Source organism: Chiloscyllium punctatum, chromosome 10 (genome assembly GCF_047496795.1).
Source record: "Chiloscyllium punctatum isolate Juve2018m chromosome 10, sChiPun1.3, whole genome shotgun sequence".
NCBI classification, from domain to species: Eukaryota; Metazoa; Chordata; class Chondrichthyes; order Orectolobiformes; family Hemiscylliidae; genus Chiloscyllium; species Chiloscyllium punctatum.
The window spans coordinates 28971083-28998784 of record NC_092748.1 but is presented as its reverse complement, the minus strand read 5'-3'; the positions used below and the strand labels follow the sequence as shown (position 1 = coordinate 28998784).

The following is a 27702-nucleotide window of genomic DNA, read 5'->3' as shown; positions in this document are numbered from 1 at the left end:
GGTCGACTGGGGTGTTTCTGTCGCTGTCTTTTCTAGTTCCTTGGTCAGTCCCAAGTGGTCCATCTAGTTTCATTTCTTTGTTGTGAATTTGTAACGATTGATAGGCCATTTCAGAGGACAGTTGCTGTGTCCCATGTAGGCTAGACCAGATGAGGATAGCAGAATTCCTTTCTGAAGGATATTAATGAGCCAGATGAATTTTTCCAAGAATCAACAATGGTTTCATGGTCATCAGGAGATTCTTAATCCATCTGCTGTGATAGGAATTAAACACGGGTTTGCAGAACATTATCTTAGTTTCTGGATTAATAGCCTAGTGATGATACCACTAGGCCATTGTCTCCTCCCTTGTAATTTAATTGGAATTTGGTAGTCCAGTTAATCAGTAAGATGGACGATCAACACCTCCTCACCTCACGTTGTCACCTTAAAGATAGCAATCAAATTTCTTCATTTCTCTTAACAATTCAACAAAAACAAAAATTAAACTATAACGTGACTAGAACCTGTGCCGTGTTGAATATTTGACTTCAGTTGTTATCTTAACATCCTGAGAACAGCAGCTCCAGGTCTTAGCAGATGGAAGGCTTGTCCCCTTAGCAGATGGAAGGCATTATTATAATAATAGGATTGCAATGCATAAAATACTTCTCTACTTACGTTCAAAGTAATGGGTGGATGATCCAACTTTCAACAGTTTTTGAGCTGACATTACAGCTTCAAGCAATGGAAACCATAATGCCTAAAAGGGGAAAAAAAAACAAAGAATTCTGCTTTGATTTAAACACCCAAAAACTATCCGACATTTCCTCAAAGGATGTTGAAGTGCATTGAAGTAGCTTATGAGCTCAGTCATGAAACCATAGCACCCTCAGCTTACTGGGAGACTCGTCAATGAAGAATGCTCATGTCAGCGAGGTATGAGAGGCAACCAATGTTTTGGGGTGAGTAGGTTAGAATGAATGTAAAATTCCAGAACAGAAAGCAAGAAGGGAAAAAAAATTAAAACAAGGCTGAAGCATGAATAAGGTGACTATCTCATTTTTTAAAAATCTCTTTTCCAAGACAATGCAACTGTTTAAGCAAGATTTATGAAAAACATTATTGCAAAAGCAAATTTGGGTTAGCTTTATCATACCTTCTTAGTCAATAGTTGGATAATGTAAGCATTTAAAGTTTATGATACCTTTTCGCTGCTTGCGTTTAATATTCCTGTCAGTACATTGCATTTAACTGTATATTTTATATCTACTAAATTACTAATTTTTTCTCCTGATTGAATTTAAAGGAATCTTCATTCTATTACATTCTTGTGATAGCTGCACTGTCAATTTCATTTACTATAACTGCGAAGGATATTGAATACTGTTGGCAGCAAGATCACTTGCATTGTGGTAATTGCAATTTGTTCAATTCAAAAAATGAATAAAATGGTCATTGTTTCCAGAACTCTCAAGTTATTGAAAAAATGCACTTCTGATTAGGAAGCTATTTACAGGCAAATATATCACTCAGCATAACAAAGACTGTGGTTAAAGAGATATAGTTTTGGTGAACTTGTGTGTTCATCAAAATCATTGCATGCCAGTGCTGCATTATAGAATGCTTCTCTGCTTTGGGATCACATTTCAGCACAGTTATATTCTTTCCATTGAGAGATTTAACATCAAACTCAGAAGATGGCTCCACTAAACAAAGCTGAAAATGTGTTGCTGGAAAAGTGCAGCAGGTCAGGCAGCATCCAAGGAACAGGAGAATCGACGTTTTGGGCATGAGCCCTTCCTTAGGAATCCATTAAACAAAGAACTAGTATGATGCATCAGATGTACAACATAAACTGTCGTGCTCTTAAGTTTCAGCTTTTCTTCTGTGGAAACTAGGTATCCCACATGCTGCAAAATTGGAGTTGACAGCTTGGCACAAAAGACATACAAGAACTGCAGATGCTTTAGATCAGAGTTGAGACTGTTTTACTGGAAAAGCATAGCAGGTCAGGCAGCATCCGAGGAGCAGGAAAATCACTAAAGGATTCCGGCCGGAAACATCGATCTTCCTGCTCCTTGGAATGCTGCCTAACCTGCTGTGCTTTCAAGACTCTCAACAAAAACCATGTGACAATTTCGCTCAAGCAGTCGGAAAATGGACTGCGCTAAAAGCAGGGGAAACTGGTCATCCACTCATACATATTCCATAAATTTTATTAACCCCCAACTTCCACAACTAAATAGAGCAAACAGCAGTTTTACAGAGCAATGACCTGAAACATCAACTGATTCTCCCTGCAGATGTTTCCTGACTTATAATGCATTTCCAGCATTTTGTGGTATTGCTTCAGATTTTCCTCATCCGGAGTATTTTATGTCCAAATTAAGAGTTTTTACAGATCATCATTCAAAAGAAACTAGAGAATCCAATCATCTGATGAGAGTAACCTTACACATATTAGGAATGATGCACAGCTAGAAAAGAATAGGTAGATAACATTTAACTTATCAGGAAAAAAAACAACAAAACTAACTTGCAAAGAAGCCTCATCATGATAAAAACAGGTATCACTTAGTTATGCACTTATCCTGTCAATCATGTTACTATTAATGCTGTCGCTGTAGGTTGACAGCTGAATAAAACTGTCGACGGTGTGAAGGCACAAATGTTGAAACATCAAATTAAGCCAACTATTGATGGAAGAAGCTGAATAAATGTGTGAGCAACATCAAAATAGCAAAGGGGACAAGTGCTAAAAATGGGATGAAGTCAGGAGAGTGGAATTGAACTGCACATCTCAAATCTCAGATGTAAAGGAAATTCTCTCACTTTCTGTTCTGGAAGGCTTCCATTTAACTTTACATCCAAATTGCAGGTCACAGAGTCAGAGATATACAGCATAGAAACAGACCCTTCGGTCCAATTCAACCATGCCAAGCAGATATCCGAAATAAATCTAACCCCATTTGGCCCAAACCCCTCTAAACCCTTCCTATTCATATATCCATCCAGATGCCTTTTCACTTCCCATGTAGTCACTGCCTTTTTAAAGTGCTGTTGTTTTGATCTTTGTTTTCTCCCCAAATTACAGAACAATGCAGCAGCTTATAGCATAGTAATCGCTGTTCCTAGAATTCAAGGAAATCAGCTCCAACACTAATAATACTTAAGAAGAAGAGCTGCACTTATAGACACAATTCCTTCCCGTCCTCCATCTTGAATTACTCAGGTTCACTTTCTGAAACACTGAAATTTCTTTGTTTCTATCTACTTTGCCCCATCACTTCAGAAATTCAAATCCCATTTATCAGATCACTTGATAATCTCCACCATGCAAGACAACAACCAGTTATAATGTATTCTTACTAGTTTGTTTCCCTACTAGTGCTCCCCCAGATAGACTGCACAGCACTGGTTGCTGACAGATAAATGGCTCACAGCTGAAACTATTCCTTTTTCTTTTGCTGGGATACACCAATGAGGCATTTTAAAAGGAAGGAGGAAAGCAAAATCAAAGATAAGTTCCAATTACGTTCTGAAAACTGCTTTCAAGGAAGGCACTTTGCGTACACAGAGGAAGCTTTTAGTACTGACCTCCCGCTGCTGCTGGTTGAGACTGTGCGAATTGCGTTGACATAATGCAATCGTCTTCTCTAAAGCAGATTCTGCAGCTTGCACCATTTCTTCATTCTTTTCTCCTGTAGAAATTCACATGCAAAATTGTGAATACAATGCAACAGCCTACTGGAGCTCTGCACATCAGGAAACCAAGAAAGAGCAACAATGCAGCTTTTCAGGACTTGTGTACCATTTCTGTATCATAGCAGCTTAGAAAGGAAGGGTTAAGAGCAGAATGCTAGACCCATGGACTACAGGAGTTCAGGCTGGAAATGACTGGCAGTATTTTCCTTAGGACCAGAGGAGCATCACTCTGACAGCCACTCAAATGCAGGCCAAGTGAAAGATCACCACAGGCTACATAACAACAGGAATGGGGTGTTGTGTTTTCCTTTGATTTGGAGAAACAACCATTCTGTTTCTGTTAGCCTGAAAACTCAACCATAGTAATTTAACTAATCTCTCAAATTACTATCAAGTCATCTCTGTCAATCTGTCTCCCGTATACATGGATGCCAACTTCACACCTAATTACCAACACACCAGATATCATTGAAAAGTTATTATTCTGCCAAATTTCATCAACACAGTTAACTTTGGTGAAGGTATCTGTTGACAGAGGCACTCAGTCTGTGATTCATAGACTCTGAGATCATGATAACCTAGATCTCAGGGCCACATAACTGAGCACTTTGCTGTGTTGACAATTCTTTTTTTTCCCCTGAGGATTTCACCTCAGCCAGTCTGTGGCTTATTTATCTATAACGCTTTGAAGGATTCAAGATTTGTTCAAAATTCAAGATTTGGTAATGGGTTGAAAAGGCAAAGTTAGAACAGAGTAAATTAGCCAATCAAATAGATTAAAAATAAAATTAAAGGAATAACTAGGGTAATAAAACCTGCATATATACTGACATAGAATAATAGAACATAGCAATGTGAAGCACAGGAACAGGGCATTTGGCCCATGGTATTGTGCCAAACATGACACCAAATTAAAGTAATCCCTTTTACCTGCCCTTGGTCCATATCCCTCTATTTCTTGCATATTCATGTGCTTATTTAAAAGTCCCTTAAACGTCCCTATAATACCTGCCTCTACTACCACCCCTGGCAATGTATACCAGACCTCCTACCACTCTCTGTGTAAAAAGATTTGCGCCTCACAACTCCTTTGAACATTCCTCCTCTCACCTTAAATGCATGCCCCTAGTATTAGACATCTCAACGCTGGGGACAAAAGATTCTGACCATCAACCCGATCGCATCTCGTAACTTTATAGACTTTTATCAAACCTCCCCTCAGCCTCCCCTGCTCCAGAGAGAAAAAAATGTTTTTTTCTAGCCTCTGCTTATACATCATACTCTTTCATCCAGGCAGCATCCTGGGAAACCTGCACACTCTCCAAAATCTCCACATCCTTCCTGTAATGTGGTGACCAGAATATTCTCAAAATAAACTAATCAAAAGTCTTATAAAGCTGTAACATGGCATCCTGACTCTTGTATTCAATTCCCTGACCCATAAAGGCAAGCATGCTATACACCTTCTTTATCACTCTATCTACTTGTGTGGCCACTTTCAGGGAACTATGGAATTAAACCTCAAGATCCCTCTTAACATCAATGCTGTTCAGGGTCTTGCCATTAACTGTATATTTTTCTTTAATATTTGCTCTCCCAAAGTGGAGCACCTCACCTTTCCCTAGATTAAACCCCATCTACCCTTTCTCCACCCCTATCTGCAACTGATCTATATCCTTTGACAAATTTATACACTATCCCCAACTCCATCAATCTTTGTATTGTTTGCAAATTTACTAACCCACCCATCCATATTTTCATCCAAGTCCCTCGAGACTAAGCCCGACTCTCTGCAACTGGATCCTCAGTTTCCTGACCCACAGGCCACAATCAGTGAAGACTGGGGACAATATTTCATACTCACTAACACTCAACACTGAAGCCCTCCAGGGGTGCGTACTCAGCCCCTACTATACTCACTGTATACCCATGACTGCGTCGCCAAATACCAGACTAATGCCATTTACAAGTTCGCTGATGACACCACCACAGTTAGTCGAATCTCAGATGGTGACAAAACAGACAACAGATGGGAGATGGGAGATGGAAGATCTGGAAAATGGCCCACTGAGAACAACCTAGCTCTCAATGCTGGCAAAAACAAGGGACTCGTTATTGACTTTCAGCGGGATGTTACTCATGCCCCCCTACACATTAACAGCACAGAGGTGGAATGAGTGGAGAGTGTCAACCTCCTAGGAGTGGTCATCCACAACAAGCTGTCTTGGAATCGTCACGTGGACGCTTTGGTTACAAAGGCCCAACAACGTCTCTTCTTCCTCAGGCAGCTGAGGAAATTTGACATGAAGGCGAATACCCTTGCCAACATTTATAGATGTACCATCGAAAGCATTCTGTCTCAATGTATCACTGCCTGGTATGCAACTGTATCATTCAAGATCAGAGACAGTTACAGAGAGTGATGAACTTGGCCCGGACAATCACAAAGGCCAACTCCTATCTATAGAATCCATCTGTCAAGGAAAGGCCGCCATCATTCTCAAAGATCCATCCCACCCTGGCAATGTTTTTCTCAACCTCTACCATCAGGGAGAAGGTACATAAGCCTGAGCGTGCACCAGCCGGTTTCACAACAGTTTCTACCCTAATGCTGTTAGAACACTGAATGGACTCACAAACTCGTAACATTCACCTGTAGCTATGTTTTTGTTTTTGAGCTGTTTACCTATTATTTACTTATCTGTGCTACTGAACTATGTGATCTGCCTGTATTGCTCGCAAGACAAAGCTTTTCACTGTGCCTCAGTACGCATGACAATAAATTCAATTCAATTCAACTTGTATATATCACAAACAGTAAGGATCCATGCGGAATACCTTCAGCCAGAATAACACCCTTTCATCACTATTTTCTATCTTGTATTGGCAAGCCAGTTCTGAATCCATGCATCCAACTCACTGTGGAACCCAGGAACTTTAATGTTCTGGATGAGCCTACCATGAGGGATCTTGTCGAAAGCCTTACTATAATCCACGTAGTCATATCCACTGCTCTACCCTCATCGATCCATCTTTGTTACCTCCTCGGAAAATTCAATCAAGTTACTAAGACATGACTGCCCCACGCAAAGCCATGCTGACTGTTCCTAATCAGGTCATGCTTTTCGAAATGTGCATAAATCGTATCCCTAAGGATTCTCTCTACAGCTTCCCAACCATTGACGTGAGAGTCACCGGTCTATAGTTTCCCGAAATAAACCCATTTCTCTCTTTGAACAATGGAACAATACTAACTACTTGCCAGTCTTCGTGGATCTCTCTAATGGCTAGCACGGATACAAAGATCTTGGTCCAGGTCCCAGCAATCTCCTCTCTTGCCCCTCTCAATAACCTGCTTAGATACCGTCCGCCTTAATGCTTTTGAAGAGACCCAACACCACTTCTTTCTTCATCTCAAAATACCCTAGCATATTAGCATGTACCACATAAATCTCACTATCCTCCATATCCTTCTCGTAGGTGAAGACAAAAATAATGCACTCACTTAGGATCTCACCCACATCCTCTCCCTCCAAGCACAAGTTCCCTCGTTTATCATTGAGTGATCCTATCTTCTCCCAAGTTATCCTCTTGTTTTTAATGTACGTATAGAATACTTTGGGATTCTCTTTAACCCTACTTATCAGGGTCATTTCATGGGCCCCCTCTTGCTCTCCTAATTCCCTGCTTGAGTTCTTTCCTGCTTTCTTTATATTCCTCACGGGCCTAGTCCGATTTTAGCTTCCTAAGCTTTATATATGCTTCTTTTTCTCTTTTGACTAAATTCACAGCCTCCCTCATTATCTAAGGATCCCTTACCTTGCCATCCTTGTCCTTCTTCCTTCCTGGAACCTGCCGGTCCTAAACTCTCATCAGCAGGTCTTTAAACAATTCCCACATGTCAAATGTGGACTTGCCGGATAACAGCTCCTCCCAATTAATAATCGCTAGCGCCTGCCTAATACTATATAATTTGCCCTCTCTCAATTTAGTACCTTCCCGCAAGGTCCTGACTTATCCTTTTTCATAGCTACCTAAAAACTCGTGGAGTTGTGATCAGTCTCCAAAATGTTCCCCTACTGAAAGATCAGTCACCGAGCCAGGCTGATTAGCCAATACGAGGTCTAGTATGGCCCATCTTCTAGTTAGACGATCCATATACTGTTTCAAGAAACCTCCTTGGACACACTGAGCAAATTCTGCCCCTTGCTCTAAGGGAGTCCCAGTCAATATTGAGGAAGCTAATGTCACCCATTATGAAAATCCTGCTGTTATTACAACTTTCCACAAGATGCCTATGTATTTTTTCCTCAATGTCTCTATGGCTGTTGAGGGGCCTCTAGTATAATCCTACCAGAGTTACTGCACTCATCTTACTTTTGAGCTCTACCCATCCTGCCTCAGTGGATAAGCCCTCCAAGTATGTCCTCTCTGAGTGTAGATGTGACATTTCCCTAATTACTAATGTAACCCCTCTACCTCTTTTACCTTCGTCTCGATCTCATGGAAAATAACAAAACTCTGCAACATTGAGCAGCCAGTCCTGTCCTTCTCTCAACCAAGTCTCGGTCACAGTCACATAATAACAGTCCCATGTACTGACCAAGGCTCTAAGCTCATTTGCCTTCCATATGATACTCCTTGTGTTGAAATAAATGCACTTCAGTCAATTAGTACCATTATATTCACTCATCTGTCTCTGCCTGTCCTTCCTTTCTGACTTACTGGTCCTAATATGAGCCCCCCCTTCAATCTCTCCAATTGTTGACCTGCTGCTCTGGTTCCTAGCCCCCTGACACTCTGATTTAAACCCTCCCAAAAGGCACTAGCAAACTTTCCTGTGAGGATGGGTTCCCCTCCAGTTTAGGTGCAGCCTTTCTCTCTTGTAAGGTCACCTCTGCCCCAGAAGAGATCCCACTGATCGAAGAACTTGATACCTGCCCCTTGCGCCAGCTCCTTAGCCACACATTCATCTTTCTATTCCTTGCCTCACTTGCATGTAGCACTGTAGTAACCCAGAAATTACTAATTAATTACAGTCTGACCTCTGTTGGTCATTATAAAGCAGACAGCATTTGAAACTCACTGGAACCACCAACATCGATCTCAGCAGTATGCATTCACACTGCCACCTAGAATACAGCTTTTCTCGGCTTACCACCTACATCTCTACTGCCTTTCCAACACTGCCCTTTACATAGAAATAGGTCATACATACAAATTAGTATCAAACAAACAAAAAAATTGAACATACTCATCTGTGCTATCTTTTCTGTACTGATCACAAACCATTATACCTCAGATTAAAGATAACATCCATAAAAAGAACTTGAACCTCACTTTTAAAACTGTTCTAACCAGTTTTACTAATTTGCAACATTTGTAAAACCCAAATAGTATGTAAGGTATTAACAATATAATTAGGTCAACCTGAAAATATATGAACAGTGGACCAAGAGAAAATGCAGCGAGTGGATGGTTTAGTTTTACGGTGTAAAGTTAAAATATGTGCATGTTGCAATGTATTGTAATTATTTACATACTGAATGTTCATAATTATGATTTTTTTTAGTTTATTAACGGTTTATAAATATGTTATGAATTATGATAACTTGCTTTATAATGCTGTCGCAATTTGGCCCTGGTTATTGTAGCGATTTTTCAACCAATCTCAGGAATCAGAAAATTTACAACTTTCATAATTGGGCTATGCTGATGAATAAAAAGGCTACCATCTCCTACTTTGTGGTCTGGGATCTGTGTCAGTCTAACAAATAACAACTGTTTAAATGAATGTGAACACAGATTATGTAAATGGTCTGTGCAGGAGATACAATCATTTGATAGTAAATTAACAAAACCATGCCATAAAGCTTTAGCAGAGAGAAAAAAACAAGCTCCCTCTCAGGAGTTTTGAAAACATGTTACAAATAAATTAATAAATTTCAGGAGGTAAGGAAATGGTTTACCTTTTACAATCTACTCGTAAACAACTCCAATGGCATAAATATTTAAATAAAAGAACTATCAAGACGATACTTAAACTACATCAAATTTGTGACTGATTCAATGTGCAGTTTGAAGGTCTGCACAACCATATCTCAGCCTCAGGCTTGGCAAATCCAATTACAATGACCACAGCAAGGACAAACAATACCCAATCGTCAGACTCGTATCTGTATAGCTTGAAGCAAATTGGAAATTGACAGAGTTTCACCCAATTACACTGCTGCTACCTGCACAGCACTGATATTAAAACCAGTGAGAGAGAGTAGGTGCTGTTAAGTTGTACAAATGTAGCACTAGACATTTTATGATGCATCATATCCAAGGAAAGTGAACTCTATGCTTATGCTCTCATCTATTGGAATCTAATCTCTGAAATTGCTGAACTCTATTTTTTTTTTCAACTCACAGCAGCTAACAATAAAGCTTTATGCTGTATGGAATTTTTTCTTAACATTTTGCATCAATTTTCCCAGACAATGGATTCCGTTTCAAATGTATAAGCATACAACCACTTCCACAACCGTTCAACGTTTGTAAATTTTGACTCAAAGAATGCAAATGTTCAGTTCAGGCTTGGTATACTAAACGCCAGCCAAGTGGATCATGAATGCAGGAATTAGGGTGTACATTTTGGTAGTTGTCATTTAAAAATCTTCTCCTTAATCACTTTTAATCTCATGACCATAGATCAATCTGAATGACAAAGAAAGTAGATTAATTTGGAGAATCCCGTGGTAGCAAAGAGTAAGAAATCTAATCCTTTGTCCCAATCCTGTGGGTATTTGTGGCGTAAGCCTTAATCATTGATCTGAGAGTCTGACAGTATCTTGCTGAAGTTCCCTTTTTGCGAATGATAGGCAGACAGAGACAAAATAGGGGAAAGAGATAAAGTGCTTGGTGACATCAAGATTATAATTTCTCCCTTAATGTCAGCAAAACTAAAGACTTCAGGAAGCAAGGAGGAGGGCACACTCTATCTACATCAATGGAGCCAAGGTGGAGAGGGTTGTTAGCATCATGTTCCTAGGTGTGACGATCACCCACAATCTGTTCTGGACCAGCCATGCTGATGCAGTGGACAAAAAGGCACAACAATGCTTTTTCTTCCTCAGGAGGTGAAGGAAATTCGACATGTCCACAGGGACTCTCACCAACTCATATAGAGGCATGACAGAAAGCATTCTATCTGGATGCATCACAGCTTGGTAAGGCAACTGTTCTGCTCAGGACCATAACAAACTACAGAGAGTTGTGAACATAGCCCAGTCCATCATGAAGACCAATTTCCCATCCATTGACTCCATCTATACTTCTCATTGCTGTGGAAAGGCAGCCAACATCAAAGACCCCTCCCAATTTTGGGAAAGCAAATCTTAGCAGGACTTATACACTTAAATGGTAAGGTCCTAGGGAGTGTTGCTGAACAAAGAGACCTTGGAGTGCAGGTTCATAGCTCCTTGAAAGTGGAGTTGCAGGTAGATGGGATAGTGAGGAAGGCATTTGGTATGCTTTCCTTTATTGGACAGAGTATTGAGTATAGGAGTTGGGAGGTCATGTTGCGGCTGTACAGGACATTGGTTAGTCCACTGTTGGAATATTGCGTGCAATTCTGGTCTCCTTCCTATTGGAAAGATGTTGTGAAACTTGAAAGAGTTCAGAAAAGATTTACAAGGATGTTGCCAGGGTTGGAGGATCTGAGCTACAGGGAGAGGCTGAACAGGCTGGGACTGTTTTCCATGGAGCGTCGGAGGCTGAGGGGTGACCTTATAGAGGTTTACAAAATTATGAGGGGCATGGATAGGATAAATAGACAAAGTCTTTTCCCTGGGGTGGGGGAGTCCAGAACTAGAGGGCATAAGTTTAGGGTGAGAGGGGAAAGACATAAAAGAGACCTAAGGGGCAACTTTTTCACGCAGAGGGTGGTACGTGTATGGAATGAGCTGCCAGAGGATGTGGTGGAGGCTGGTACACTTGCAACATTTAAGAGGCCTTTAGATGGGTATATGAATAGGAAGGGTTTGGAGGAATATGGGCCGGGTGCTGGCAGGTGGGACTAGATTGGGTTGGGATATCTGGTCAGCATGGACGGGTTGGACCAAAGGATCTGTTTCCGTGCTGTACATCTCTGACTCTCTGACCCTGGTTATAATCTCTTCCAACCTCTTTCGTCAGTCAGAAGATACAAAAGCTTAAACACATGCACTGACAGGTTCAAAGACAGTTTCTTTCCTGCTGTTATTAGATTTCTCAATGGACGTCTCAAATTTCAATTCTAATGTTGATCTTGCATTTTTGTGCAACTTCTTTGCAACTGTAACATTGTATTCATTGCTCTGTTCGAATACCCTAACGCACTTTGTCTGTTATGATCTGCCTGTACTGCATGCAAAACAAAACTTTTCACTGTACCTAGGAATATGTGTCAGTCATACCCAGAATGATTGTTACATCCTGAAAAATCTTGGATATGAAGTTAGGAACATGAACTGATTGTACTTCAGCTGATAGCTCATAACAAGTAAAATACTGAGTGAGGAATCTTTTCAGGCTCAGAATAATATGAGCTGCGATAAGGTGAGTCCTAGAAGAAAAAGTGATTATGCTTCCTTTTGAGAAAAAACTTTTTATACAGATCACCTACCTTATTCACTTCCCCTACACTCACATCAGTACTTAACTCTGGTTTCATAATGCAGTCAAAACTACAATTTAGTCTGTGGTATTTTCTTTATAAGTTCATTTCTTGGATTCACTCTTACGTACATCATTAAATTTCCCTCACAACTTTCAGTATTTGGAACAAAAATATTCAATTTTATTACAACAGAAACACTTAGGTATCTTGTTTTTGCCTCGACCCTCAGCATCTCTTTTCCTGGTATAAGTGGAGTTCCCGGCACAGTCCCAACAGTCCCTTCTATACTCTGGCTAGAATCATGGAACTCCTATAGTGTGGAAGCAGGCTATCGAGTCCACACCAACCATCTGATTAGCATCCCACCCATACCCACCACTTATGCCTTTCCTATCCCTGTCACACTGCATTTCTCCATGGTTAATCTACCTAGCCTGCACATCCCTGGATTCTATGGACAATTTAGCATGGCCAATCCACCTAACCTGCATATCTTTGGACTATGGGAGGAAATTCATGCAGACTAAGGGAGAACGTGCCAACTCCATACAGAGAGTTGCTTGAGAGTGGAATCAAACCCAGGTCCTCAGCGTTGTGAGGCACCAGTGCTAACCACTGAGCCACTGTGCCACCCAAACCCATTGCCACACTGGGATTTGAACCTGTGTCTGAAATCATTGCCTGAGTATCTGAAACTACTGTTGTTCCTCAATCTACCTTGACTCTCCCATCCTCTATCTTTCTTAAGTTTATGGAGGTGACAGAAACTGTATAGACCAGCTTATAATCATCAGTCATTATTGTTGCCTGTCCAACAACTGCAGCCCTCTGGTCTTCAACATGGGTTTTGATTACAAAAGTTAGAAAACCTCAAATTCTTTTAAGAGTAAATGAGCTCTCTAAGAACTTCACATGTGATATTTACTCCTAATGCCCATATCCATTTGTCAAAATTACTTTGCTTTACCTTTTATATTCAATATAAGTCTGCCCAGATTGCTTCCCCAAATTATGCTTCAGAAGCCAACTCATCGGCACTCAAAAAAAAAAACACTTTTTGCTGTGTCAAATTCTATAGAAACCTCCTCTGGAAAAATGATGCATACTTTTCAAGTGCTTTCCCGGTGAACATGCACTGCACAGGCAATGTCCAGTATTCCTTCAGCCAATTCATTTGTCTCACTGTTTTCTCAAATAACAAAGAATGTCTCCACACCTTTTTTCTCCTAAACGTTGGTAGGGACTATACAAATTGAAACATTTCCTCACTGGATTTATATTACGACTCAGACTTTTCTTTATCGGCATCTAGCATTTTTAACTTCATAATTTTAAGCTGGAATCTCTCTCTCTCTCCTCCTTTTCCCTTTGTAACACCAATTCTGGATTCTTGAACTCCCTTTCTTCACCTCTCCCTTTTCTCTGAAGTTCTGTTTATGTTGGCTTTTCTTCAAGCTCAAGTCTTTTATATTATTTTTCTTTATCTCAAGCTGCCTTGGGCTTTCTCCTTTTCACATTCAAGTTGTTTTTACTGGATCAGAATCCTTGATTGATTTGATTCTGTGTACTTAATCCCTTCTGTATTGACACTAGTCCAAAATGCTTTGCCAATATTTCAATTACCTCTGGGTTCTGAAGACAAGTCTTATTGGTCTCGTAAGATGAATTCGGTTTTTCTCTCCACAGACACTGTTAGACCTGCTGATTTTTGTCCAGTGATTCCTGTTTTGTTTTAATTTTAAACCTCTGCCAGCTTAGCTTTAGCAAGCAATTACATCTCTAACTTATTTGTCAATTCCACAAAGGTAGCTTTTGTCAAGTCTTGTAAATCCACAATGGACAATTTTTCCAACTGGAGGATGGTTTTAACTGTAGCTAATGGAAGAGAAAATTGGTACCAGTACTTTTATCCTTCACCACTTACACAAGCTCCACATCCAATTTTACATTGTCCTATTTTAAAATATCCCAGTGACAAGCCCACAAACTTTTCTCATTACTTAACTTCAAAGACTTTGCTAATAATCAGGCCAAACTCTCCCACAAGCTGTCAGAAATTGCATGAATATGTTCAATTCCATTGCGACGATCAAAATGTCAAATTGACCTGACTGTTTGCTATTCAGGACAAAAGCAACTCACATCAGGATCTTTGATTACAGAAAAATGGTTCTATTTATTCTAGCACTTAACTTCAACAAGAACAATAAATAGAAGGATTTATGCAACTTAAACTGTACTCCTTCAAAAACCCCACAAACACTCAATAATGAGTAACATATATATTATGGAGGAACAGAGATGTTATACAGGCAAAAAAAAATTCCAAAGATCAGAAGGTCTAGAAAGTCACTTTCTTCACAGTTCTGTTGATCTTGTTATGATGGGTTGCTGTTGTCAGTATAGTTTGATTTGATGGTTGATTAGTTGAACTTGGATCTTTTCTGACATGAATGAGTGAGTTATTGTAAGTTTCTTTGGTTTTCTGTCTTCTTCCCCATGTAGAGAAAAGGGGCAGATAGTAATAGAGTAGAGAGAGGGAGAGAGAGAGAGAGAGGGAGAGAGAGAGAGAGAGAGCAAAAGAGAGAGGGAGATGTGTTCCAGCTATAGTTTCTGGATTTTTTTCACTCTCTGCTACCCTTGGCACTGACAGCTTTTTAACATTCTGCAGCTCAACCAATCAGAAGGCTATTGCCAGGCAGAATTTCCTTAACTCAAAAGGTTCTTGGGTGCTATCCAGTGCCAAATTCTCCCTCGTACTGCTTCCAAAAAGCAACACTGCAATGCACAGCTGAGCAACAAGCAACACTTGATTTAGCTTATATTCCAGCTAAAGCAATCCAACTTCCATTGAAGTATAGAGTGCCAATAATTTAAAATATGGTCCCTTACATTTGTGAATTTGGGATTACAGTGAAAAATTTCAAAATTTACAGATCACAGATTCTTGGAGGGAACTGGGAGGAAGACAAGACTTTCAGAGGACAGGTTTGTGGAATTACTGTATTCTGTAACATTGGCAGAATCTCAGGGAGAATGAAGATAGTTTGCGGAGTTGGTTTTTCTGGCATTTTATCTACACAATATCTTGGCTATACATTTGAGGAGAATGATTATCTCTTTGGATTCACTTTTCTGTCACTGCTTCTACTACCTGTGCAAGACCAAGTCTACAAATGTCCCAAGGAATGGCGGATTGGTGTATCCAACTTACAGTAACATTACCAAATGCAGGGTTGGAAAGTTATTGCTTGGTAGTGCATTGGTGATCTGGATAAAGTTTTAACAGGATAAAGTTTTATCTCAATTCTGCTTCATCAAGGACTCATCGCTGAGGCTAGCTACTGTCATCAATGACAAGTTTTAATTACTCTCTGCATATATTTAATGTGATACAAAATAATTCATAAACGTCAGAATCATCAAACATAACGATGACCCCTCAGAGCACCATGACAGAAATCTGAATTTACTTTAAGTTTTAAACACTGATGAAATACATCGATATTTGAATGGCCAAGAGAATATTTCAATGCAAACTAAATACGTTTGTTACTTGAAGAGTATTTGCCTTGGGACAAAAAAAATGGGCATTTCAGATGTACATTAAAATAGGGTATAATCACAATGATAGGAACATAATTATCCAAAAGCACAATTTTCATTTTAACTCCAACTCATTCAATCCAGGAAATGTGACATGTTGGTTAACTTTGATTTGGTTATTTACTTCCAACAAATTTGGTAAGTTCAGCATTGATAATGGATAATAAATATCAGAATTAAAAACAGAGCAGCCTCAATTATAAATATTTGGCAAATCTTAAAACTACTGACAACAAAATAACACTGTTAAAAACATTCAAATTGTTACTTACTTGCGCCATCAGTAAACAATGAGAGCTTGTTTTTCAAGATCTGGAGAAAAAAAAATGTTTGATTACTTGCAAACACTGATTACAGTGCTGTGTAGCAATTGAAGCATAATATATCATTAAATTCTAAGTTATAAAGGAAGGAAAAACTCACAGCTTGATTAGACATGCCCTTGAAAATGGCTTTTTTTTTGAAGTGTGTGCACTAAAATCAAACGTATCCCAAGAGGCTAAAGTACTCTTATATGCCACCTTGAATCAAACGGTGGCTATTGTCACGTTCCAAATGAATTATCCCACGTTCTGGTAAGCTGCTGTTTGCTGGAGGGTGGGAAGCCAAAGGGTAACCTAAATTTGGAAGTTGGTAAGAGGAAGTAGAAAAGCTGCTAGGGAGACTAGAAGACAAGAGAAACAAAACCAAGCATGCTTTGACTGCACAATAATGTCAAAAAGATAAGGTTAAGGGCACTCTACCTGAATGCAATGCAGGATTTGCAACAAGTTAGATTACCTAAAGGCACAAATAGAGGTAAACCTGGCTGCATGATAACCAGGACTGGGAAATGAATACCCAAGAATATTCAAAATTTAGGAAGAACTGACAAGGCGGCAAGGAAATGGAGTTGCGCTGTTAAGGGTTGAGATCAGTACATTAGTAAGAACAGTTCAGAAGAACAAAGTGTGGACTCAGTTTGGGTGGAGCTAAGAAACAGCGAGGGGCAGCAGACCTTGATTGGAGTTAACAATGGATACAGCAATAAAACAAAGTGCTGGAGAAACCCAGAATATCTGAAGGACCTGTGAAGAGAGAAACAGACTTAGTATTTTGAGTCTGATAGGACTCTTCTTCCCACAGCACACTGGGATCATGAGCAGGGTCTTGATAAGGCTCCCCACAGAAAGTTAATTAACATTATCATAGCATGTGTGATGCAAGGTAACATACTGGCATTGATTAAGGATTGAATAACAGGCAGAGAAAAGATGGAAAATTCAACTTAGGTTAAAAAATGCTCAGGGTAAGCAAAGGTGATCCAGTTATTGGCAGTTCTACTGAAAGTTAAAAGATAAATGGATGCAATTAGAAGTGAAAAAACAAAGATGGACAAAATTAGAAAATAACTTGAAGAAATGTTGTCAAGAGTTCTGAACAGCCAGAGAAGAAATAAATGATTTTTTTTCAAAAAGGGACCTTCTGAACATTGGTATTTAGACATTCAGTGAAAAGAGAAATAAAAGCGAGACAAACTTAGTCTAAAGGGATGTGAAATGGGAATTGCAGGATTGAATCAGGCAGTGAGAAAGCAGTGGTTAAAGCAATAGGTCGAGGTCTTTTGATGCAATCCAGAGGATCTCTTTCTCCACCTTGGCTTTATCAGTATACCTCTGCCAGACAAGAACAGAAACTGAGCAGCAAGCAAAGGAGTTAAATTAATATTTTTCCTGTATCTTTACTACAGAAGCAGCTGCTATTGAAGTCACAATGACAGAGAAGGAAATTTAGTCAGGAAAAGGTTTCAAAATTGATGAGAAGATGGAATTGAATAGACTGAACCAGGACAAAATAGGATGCACTCAAGGAAATTGAAAGAAAGTAAGATTGGTGATTGCGGGGCACTGGCAATAATATTTAAATTTTCCCTATACTCAGATGTGGTCTCAGGATTGGATAATTGACAAAGGAAGCACATGGTGAGATCAGTGCAGGACAGAGAGAGAGAAAAAGAAACTGACAGAGCAGTGAACCTGAACTGTTACAGCCTTTGCTGTTTGAATTCATGTATCACTGGACACTGGAGTGCGTCTGGGAAAATTAGCAAACAGTGAAATTCACAACTGACCTTGGAGGAACTGTTTAGAAGAAGTTCACAGCACAGAAGCAGATAAGTGTATTGCATTGTTTTTAAATGTGACCTACAGAAAGTCTGCAGTAGTGAGTAGAGTAGGTTCTTTCTTGGTTATCTGTTTTTGGAGACATGTCTCTTGATTAAACTTAAAATATAAGCCATAACTATTAATTTAACCTGGGGCAGTATTTTGTAGAGGAATAAGACAGTATTATTTTCTGGACCTGTAGATTGTGAAGGTGCAAAAATGGCCTTTAGTACAGTGATATGCGCTTCTTGTCAGATGTGGGAGTTTAAAGAGAGTTTAAGGGTTACTGCGAATTATATCTGCAATAAATGCTGTTGGTTGTGAATATTATCAGATCGAATGGATCAGTTGGACAGACAGTTAGAAGCAATGAGGAATTTGCAACAGCAACAATATGTGATGGATGGCAGTTATAGGAAGGGGGAAAAGTCTCAGATACAGTCACATGGATGGGTTAACTCCAGGAAAGGTAAGAGAGATAGGCAGCTAGTGCAGAAGCCTTCTGTGGCTATACCCATTTCAAACAAATATGCTGTTTTCGAAAATGTAGGGGGTGATGGATTCGCAGTGGAACGTAGCATGAACAGCCAAGTTTCTGGTATTGAGACTGGCCCAAATGCAATGAGGGGTACGTCAGCTTCCAAGAGATGAATTGTGTAAGGCGACTCTCTAGTCCGAGGTACATACAGACTTTTCTGTGGCCAGCAGTGAAAAAGTAGAATGGCGTGCTGTTTCCCTGCTGCCAGGATCAAGGATGTCTCAGAGACGGTGCAGAATATTCTCAAGGGGGAGAGGAGCCAGCAAGAGGTCATTGTCCATATTGGAACCAATGATATAGGAAGGGAAAAGGATGAGATTCTGAAGGGAGATTACAGAGAGTTGGGCAGGAATTTTAAAAGGAGGTCTTTGACAGTAGTAATACCTGGATTACTCCCAGTGCTACGAGCTAGTGAGGGCAGGAATAGGAGGATAGAGAAGATGAATGCATGGCTGAGGAGCTGATATATGGGAGAAGGATTCACGTTTTTGGATCATTGGAGTCTCTTTTGGGTTAGAAGTGACCTGTACAAGAAGGACGGTTTGTACCTAAATTTGAAGGGTACTAATATACTGGCAAGGAGATTTGCTAGAGTTGTTCGGGAGGATTTAAACTAGTAAGGTGGGGGGGGGGGGGGGGGGGGGGGGTGGGGGTGGGACCCAGGGAGATAGTGAGGAAAGAGATCAATCAGAGACTGGTACAGTTGAGAACAGAAGCAAGTCAAACAGTCAGGGCAGGCAGGGACAAAGTAGGACGAATAAATTAAACTGCATTTATTTCAATGCAAGGAGCCTAACAGGGAAGACAGATAAACTCAGGGCAGGGTTAGGAACATAGGACTGGGATATCATAGCAATTACAGAAACATGGCTCAGGGATGGGCAGGACTGGCAGCTTAATGTTCCAGGATACAAATGCTACAGGAAGGATAGAAAGGGAGGCAAGAGAGGAGGGGAAGTAGCGTTTTTTGATAAGGGATAGCATTGTAGCTGTACTGAGGGAAGATATGGATGGGAATATATCCAAGGATGTTATTTGGGTGGAATTGAGAAATAAGAAATGGATGATCACCTTATTGGGATTGTATCATAAACCACCCCCCGAAACAACAGTCAGCAGGAAATTGAGAAACAGATTTGTAAGGAGATCTCAGCTATCTGTAAGAATAATAGGATGGTTATGGTAGGGGATTTTAACTTTCCAAACATAGATTGGGACTGCCTTAGTGTTAAGGGTTTAGATGGAGAGGAATTTGTTAAGTGAGTACAGAAAATTATCTGATTCAGTATGTGGATGCACCTATGACAGAAGGTACAAAATTTGACCTACTCTTGAGTAACAAGGCAGGGCAGGTGACTGAGGTGTCAGTGGGGGAGCACTTTGGGGCCAGTGACCATAATTCTATTTGTTTTAAAATAGTGATGGAAAAGGATAGACCAAATCTAAAAGTTGAAGTTCTAAATTGGAGAAAGGCCAATTTTGACGGTATTAGGCAAGAACTTTCAAAAGCTGATTGGGGCAGATGTTCGCAAGTAAAGGGACGGCTGGAAAATGGGAAGCCTTCAGAAATGAGATAACATGAATCCAGAGAAAGTATATTCCTGTTAGGGTGAAAGGAAAGGCTGGTAGGTATAGGGATTGTTGGATGAGGCATGTGTAAGGTATAAACAGGAGAGATCGAGTGAATCCTTAGAAGAGTATAAAGGCAGTCGTAGGAGTATACTTAAGAGGGAAATCAGGAGGGCAAAATGGGGGCATGAGATAGCTTTGGCAAATAGAATTAAGGAGAATCCAAAGGGTTTTTATAAATATATTAAGGACAAAAGGGTAACTAGGGAGAGAATAGGGCCCCTCAAAGATCAGCAAGGCAGCCTTTGTGTGGAGCCACACAAGATAGGGCAGATACTAAATGAGTATTTTGCATCAGCATTTACTGTGGAAAAGGATATGGAAGGTATAGAAAGTAGTGAAATAGATGGTGACACCTTGCAAAATGTCCATATCACAGAGGAGGAAGCGCTGGATGTCTGAAAACGCATAAAAGTGGATAAATCCCTAGGATTTGATCAGGTGTACCCTAGAACTCTGTGGGAAGCTAGAGAAGTGATTGCTGGGCCTCTTGCTGAGATATTTGTATCATCGATAGTCACAGGTGAGGTGCTGGAAGACAGACTGGAGGTTGGCTAACGTGGTGCCACTCTTTAAGAAGGGTAAGGAGAAGACAGAGAACTATAGACCAGTGAGCCTGATGTTGGTGGTGGGCAAATTAGATTAGATTAGATTACGTACAGTGTGGAAAAAGGCCCTTCTGCCCAACAAGTCCACACCGACCCGCCGAAGTGCAACCCACCCAGACCCATTCCCCCTACATTTACCCCATCACCTAACACTATGGGCAATTTAACATGGCCAATTCACCTAACCTGCACATTTTTGGACCGAGGGAGGAAACCGGGGTACCTGGAGGAAACCCACTCAGACACGGGGAGAATGTGCAAACTCCACACAGTCAGTCGCCTGAGGCGGGAATTTAACCCGGGTCTCTGGCGCTGTGAGGCAGCAGTGCTAACCACTGTGCCACCCAAAAGTTGTTGGAGGGAATCCTGAGGGACAGGATGTACATGTATTTGGAAAGGCAAGGACTGATTAGGGATCGTCAACATGGTTTTGTGCGTGGGAAATCATGTCTCACAAACTTGATTGAGTTTTTTGAAGAAGTAACAAAGAAGATTGATGAAGGCAGAGCAATAGATGTGATCTATATGGACTTCAGTAAGGCGTTCAACAAGGTTCCCCATCGGAGACTGATTAGCAAGGTTAGATCTCACGAAATACAGGAAGAACTAGCCATCTGGATACAGAACTGGCTGAAAGGTAGAAGACAGAGGGTGATGGTGGAGGGTTGTTTTTCAGACTGGAGGTCTGTGACCAGTGGAATGTCACAAGGATCGGTGCTGGGTCCTCTACTTTTTGTCATTTACATAAATTATTTGGATGCGAGCATAAGAGGTACAGTTAGTAAGTTTACAGATGACACCAAAATTGGAGGTGTAGTGGACAGCAAAGAGGATTACCTCAGATTACAACAGGATCTGGACCAGATGGGCCAATGGGCTGAGAAGTGGCAGATGGAGTGTAATTCAGATAAATGTGAGGTGCTGCATTTTAGGAAAGCAAATCTTAGCAGGACGTATGCACTTGACGGTAAGGTCCTAGGGAGTGTTGCTGAACAAAGAGACCTTGGAGCAGGTTCATAGCTTCTTGAAAGTGGAGTCGCAGGTAGATAGGATAGTGAGGAAGGCGCTTGGTATGCTTTCCTTTATTGGTCAGAGTGTTAAATACAGGAGTTGGGAGGGCATTTTGCGACTGTACAGGACATTGGTTAGGCCACTGTTGGAATATTGCGTGCAATTCTGGTCTCCTTCCTATCGGAAAGATGTTGTGAAACTTGAAAGGGTTCAGAAAAGATTTACAAGGATGTTGCCAGGGTTGGAGGATCTGAGCTATAGGGAGAGGCTGAACAGGCTGGGGCTGTTTTCCCTAGAGCGTCGGAGGCTGAGAGGTGACCTTATGGAGGTTTACAAAATTATGAGGGGCATGGATAGGATAAATAGACAAAGTATTTTCCCTGGGGTGAGGGAGTCCAGAACTAGAGGGCATAGGTTTAGGGTGAGGGGGGAAAGAAATAAAAGGGACCCAAGAGGCAACTTTTTCACGCAGAGGGTGGTACATGCATGGAATGAGCTGCCAGAGGAAGTGGTGGAAGCTGGTACAAACGCAACATTTAAAAGGCATTTGGATGGGCACATGAATAGGAAGGATTTGGAGGGATTTGGGCTGGATGCTGGCAGGTGGGACTAGATTGCGTTGGGATATCTGGTCAGCATGGACCATTGGACTACAGGGTTTGTTTCCATGCTGTACATCTCTATGACTCTATGCTCCAAAAAGGGCTCAAATATAAGCCTAGAAATTACAGACCAGTCAGTTTAACATTGAAGAAAACTTCAAGATGGTATTAATAATCACACGGGCAAATTTGGATTAAGTAAGGAAAGCCAGTCTTGATTTCTTAAGGGAAAGCTATATCCAACTATCTCTCTCGAGTAATTCTAGTTCATGACTAAGGTTCAAATTGTCTGCATGGACTTTCAAAAGCCTTTTGATACAAAGTCATGACAGGACAGTCAAATCTAATGGAATAAAAGGGATGACAGCATCAGGGACACAAAATTAACTGTAATCGAAAATGGACAGCAATGCTTAATGGACAATGTTTGGACTGGAAGAAGGTTGTAATGGAGCTCCCCACAGATGGGTGTTGAGATATTTGCATTTCCTGATGTACATTCTTGATGTAGACTTTGGTGTGCAAGGGTTAATTTCAAAGTTTGTGGACAATTCAAAACATTGAGGCATTGTAAACGGTAAAGAGGACAGTTTATGTCTCAAAAGGCCTCTAAGAAATTTGTCAGCAAGCAGATAGCTGCAAGTGACATTCAATGCCAAAAAATGTGAGGTGATACACTATGGTACAAAGGATATGAAAAACATTGCTTAAAAAAAATGGTGTACAGGAGCAGAGAGACAGGAGTGTATATGTGCATAAAATATTGAAGATGGAGAGCAGTTAATAAAACATACATTATACTAGACTTTATCAGTAGAGGCAAAGCATACAACAAGGAGGAAGTTATACTGATCTTGAATGAGACACAAGCTAGACCTCAGCCAGAGTGCTATGGCACTTTAGGGAGGACTTTAAGGCATCGCAGAGAGTACAGATGAGGATCTGCAATGAGATACAACAGGTATGAAGATATATTCCAGAAGCTGGGATTGTATTTTTTTGAAGTGGAGAAGGCCAAGTGGAGATTTGAGAGACGTTTTATGAGGGTTTGGGACAGTGTAGTTACTGTTAGAGAGATACTGTTCCTACTCAAAAGAATCAAATAGGAGAGGGCATTAAGTAAATGTAGACAGCAAAAGAAGTAAATACAATGTGAGGAAATATGCTCTCACACAATCAGTTGTCAGGGTCTGTGTTGCACTAGCTGGAAACGTGGCGGAGGTAGGTTCAATCGAGGAGAAACAGGGTAGATGCAGAAATGACATTCATGTGGGATTCCAGATGAAGGGGTCACACTATGGGGTAGACCACTTAGGGCTGAGATGAAGAAAAAATTCTTTGCCCAGATAGTTGTGAGCCTGTGGAATTCACGACCACAGAAGGCAGTCAAGGCCTGGACAATTTCGAGACAGAGTTGGATTTAGCACATGAGCTCAAATTGATCAAAGGATAGGAGGAAAAAGCAGGATCACCAGGAACATAATTAATGGTGCAGCTGGCTAATAGGGCTGAATGGCCTAAAGCTGCTCATATTTTCTGTTTCTATGTGTTCAAGAGGGTACTAGATGATTATAAAAAGAAACAATGTGCAAGGTTCCAAGGAAAAGGCAGGAGAGTGGCACAAAATCAGAATTCTCAGTGAAGAGCCAGTGAGGACACAATGGCTTCCTACTGCACCATAATAATTCTGTTATTCTGAGAGTTGATAGCATCAAATGCCAGTTGTAAAACAGTAAAGTAAAAATCCCTTTGTTAGGCACATGAAAATTAAAACAGAAAATCAACAAAAGAGGAAGAAATTAGAATGGCACGAGGCTGTTGCCTGAACTCTAACTATATTAAGATCAAAAATGATATGAGCTTTCAAGTATAAAAGTTAATTCCATTTCTCTTCAGTAAACCAAGATAGAAGAAACAGGTTCCTGTCCACATTGGCAGCTAAAAACCTACAGATTCCCATAACTACCTGGACTACACCTCTTCCCACCCAGTATTCTGCAAGAACTCCATCCCATTCTCCCAATTCCTCCGTCTCCGCCGCATTTGCTCGGATGAGGAGATATTCCCCTTGCGAGTGTCCCAGGTGTCTACCTATTTTGAGTAACACCTTTTCCCTCCCTCCGTCCGTCACCCAGACAGCCCTCCACTGTACCACCTCCATTCCCTGTTCCACTGCTCTAAATCACCCCCTCAAAGCAATAAGGACAGAGTCCTCCTTGCCCTCACCTACCTAGTTTCTGCATTCAACGCATCATCCTCACTTCTGCCAACTCCAAATTGACCCCACCACCAAAAACATCTTCCCCTCCCCACCCCTCTCTGCCTTCCGCAAGGACCATTCCCTTCAACGGTCCTTGGTTCATGCTACCCCCACCATTGAACCCCCATGCACCTTCCCTGCAACCAGAAAAGATGCAAAACCTGCCAGCGCATCACCCCCCTCACCTCCATCCAGGGCCGCAAAGAGTCCTTCCAGGTGAGGCAGAGGTTCAACTGCCTCTCTTCCAACTTAGTTTACTGCATCAGGTGCTCCCAATGTAGTCTTCTCTACATCGGGGAGACCAAATGCCCATTCCAATTCCCCCAACCATTCCCTTTCCGACACGACCATCCTTGGCTTCCTCCAGTGCCAAAACAAATCACAGTGCCTGTTGGAGGAACAACACCTTGTCTACTGCCTGGGCACCCTTCAGCCCGGAGGACTCAACACTGAGTGCTCCAGTTTCAAATAACCTCCCTCCCTATCCCCTGACTCATTTCCCAGCCCATCCGCCTCACTATCACTGCTCCCTGCCACCAACTGGATTCATTCCTCCTATTGACCAACCAAGTCATACCCTCCAAATGTCTTCGCCTATCCCCACTTCACTACCCTGCCTCAGCCTACCCCTTTATTTGCAGCGCTCCTTACACCCACCTTAAGTCCTAAAGAAGGGTTACACCCAGAACGTTGACTTCTCCCGCTCCTGATGCTGCTTGGCTTGCTGTGTCCTTCCAGCCTCCTGCCTGTCTACTTTGGATTCCAACATCTGCAGTTTTTTTTTGTCTCAAAACATACACACAGGCAGACATAGAAAATTCAACTTTCACAGACATTGTAGCAATAACAAACTCATTTACATATTCAGAGAATATAATTTGTTTTTTTTAATGCATTGTGAGGATGCAGTCAGAACAAAACGAAGCTCAATTCCTAAAATTTCTGAAGTGGTATTATTCTCACAAATGAAAACTCGCCTGAGTCTCTGTTGGAGAAAATGGTCTCAGAAAGCCAAGTTCCTTAAAGTGAAGAGGCAAAAAAAAATCTAGCCTCAGCCTTTAAAATGAATTGTAACATTCAAAGAGCAACTTCTCTTTCTGGAAGGGCAAGAATAAAATATCTATAATTTGACCCGCTTTCATTTTTAAATTAAATACCAACTAGTGATTGCACCTGCAACTGCCTGAAAAAAAAAGCAGATTTACGAAGATTTCTGAAAAGGATGGAATGATCATACCTCAAGCAGGACAAAAAAGGCAGCATGCGCATCTCCCTTCTTCTCTAGTAAGTAGGCCAAGGCTTCATGAAGTCGATGCTTCTCTGTAATCTAAGTAATAAATTTGTCAAATTAAAACTCCAGTAACAAATAGCTTCCATGGAAATATTATCTCAACTGGATCACACAATGTTGGCTACATTTGCAATCTGCTCTTGATTCATAGATCAAGTGGTAGGCACCCAGATGCTAACAATACTTACTCTGTTCTGACTCAATGTTACTTGCAACCCAACCACAGAAAGACTTATTTTTAAATGGGAGCAGGGTCAATGTTCAGACTTCCTAGGTGAGCTGTACATGTGTGCTGAAAGGAACAGATTACTTACTTAGATTACTTACTCACGGTGTGGAAACAGGCCCTTCAGCCCAATAAGTCCACACCGATCCACCAAAGCGTAACCCACCCAAACCTTTTCCCCTACATTTACCCCTGCCCCTAGCACTACGGGCAATTTTAGCATGGCCAATTCACCTAACCTGCACATTTTTGGATTGTGGGAGGAAACCAGGGCACCCGCAGGAAACCCACGCAGACAATGTGCAAATTCCACACTATCAGTCGCCTGAGGCAGGAATTGAACCCGGGTCTCTGGCACTGTGGCACTGTGAGGCAGCAGCAGTGCTACCACTGTGCCACCATGCCGCCCACGGCATGGATCTGCATCTTGTCAGCTACCTTCAAAATTAAAACAATTCACAAAAACAGAAGTACTCCATGAATTCCAACTGTGTACAAAAATAAAACTGAATTCAGTTCTGTGTATCATACTTCAGGAAGGGCATAATGGCCTCAGAGTGGGTGTAGCGCAAATTCACCAGAATGCCCCTGAGCTAAAAGGATTAAATTACAAAAACAGGTTTCATCGATCTCATTCTTCAGAGTACAGATATTAAAGGGTGATCTGACTAAGATGTATAAAATAATTAAACAAATCTACAACACACTCTCCAACTCTCAAAAATCATTTTGACCCTTTTTGCAACTCCAAGGTGCTCTGTTCAATCCGCATTACATCTTAACACATCACATCTTAACACATCATATGGAGCAACTTCCCTGAATAATAGCTACCAAAACATATTCTTCAGATCAAGGAATAGGGATCACATGAAACCATTAACAAGCTTCTTGCGAGAAACCTCACTCATCATACGGCCAGCTTTGAGACTCCACAAGGAGTGGTTCTTGCTAAAAAGAGTCAATTGGAGCCAGAGCCACTATCTAGCCAGCCTTTAGACACATAAACAATGTTGCACGTTCCACTAACTTACATCCTTTTGAAGTTCTACACTTTTTCCTCACTGTTCATAATACTTCCAAGCCTTGAATCATCTCCAAATGTTGTAATTGTACCTGTACATATATGTGGAACAGCAGAGTTTTTCATACTGACTATCGGACAACTCCACTACAAACAGGGCTCCAGTCCAAAAGAAAATTCACCACTACTTTGTTCTTTGCTACTCGGCCTATTTTGTATCCATATTGCTACTACTTTTTTATTCTACGAGCTATAACTTTGTGCATATCTGTTTGTTGTACAGCACTGCAGAAAATGCCTTTTAGGAGTTCATCTACACTACATCAACAGCATCTGGGTTCTTAAGTTTCTCTGAAACTTTCATCAAAAATTTATACCATCAGTTGCCCTTAAAATCAATGATGATTTTGTTCTCTTAACTGACAATTTCCC

At 40.9% G+C, this 27702-nt stretch overlaps 1 protein-coding gene across 3 annotated transcripts in view; it reads right to left on the bottom strand.

Annotated features, from left to right (window-relative positions):
• vps8 (VPS8 subunit of CORVET complex) overlaps positions 1-27702 on the bottom strand; it is a 554976-nt gene that overhangs the window by 287918 nt on the left and 239356 nt on the right. For all 3 annotated transcript variants that reach the window (XM_072578743.1, XM_072578745.1, XM_072578746.1), the window contains 4 exons: positions 25967-26056; positions 16210-16249; positions 3580-3683; positions 661-742 (listed from right to left, as the gene is read on the bottom strand). In XM_072578743.1, the coding sequence (XP_072434844.1) occupies positions 661-742; positions 3580-3683; positions 16210-16249; positions 25967-26056 (316 nt within the window). The remainder of the gene's footprint in view (positions 1-660; positions 743-3579; positions 3684-16209; positions 16250-25966; positions 26057-27702) is intronic.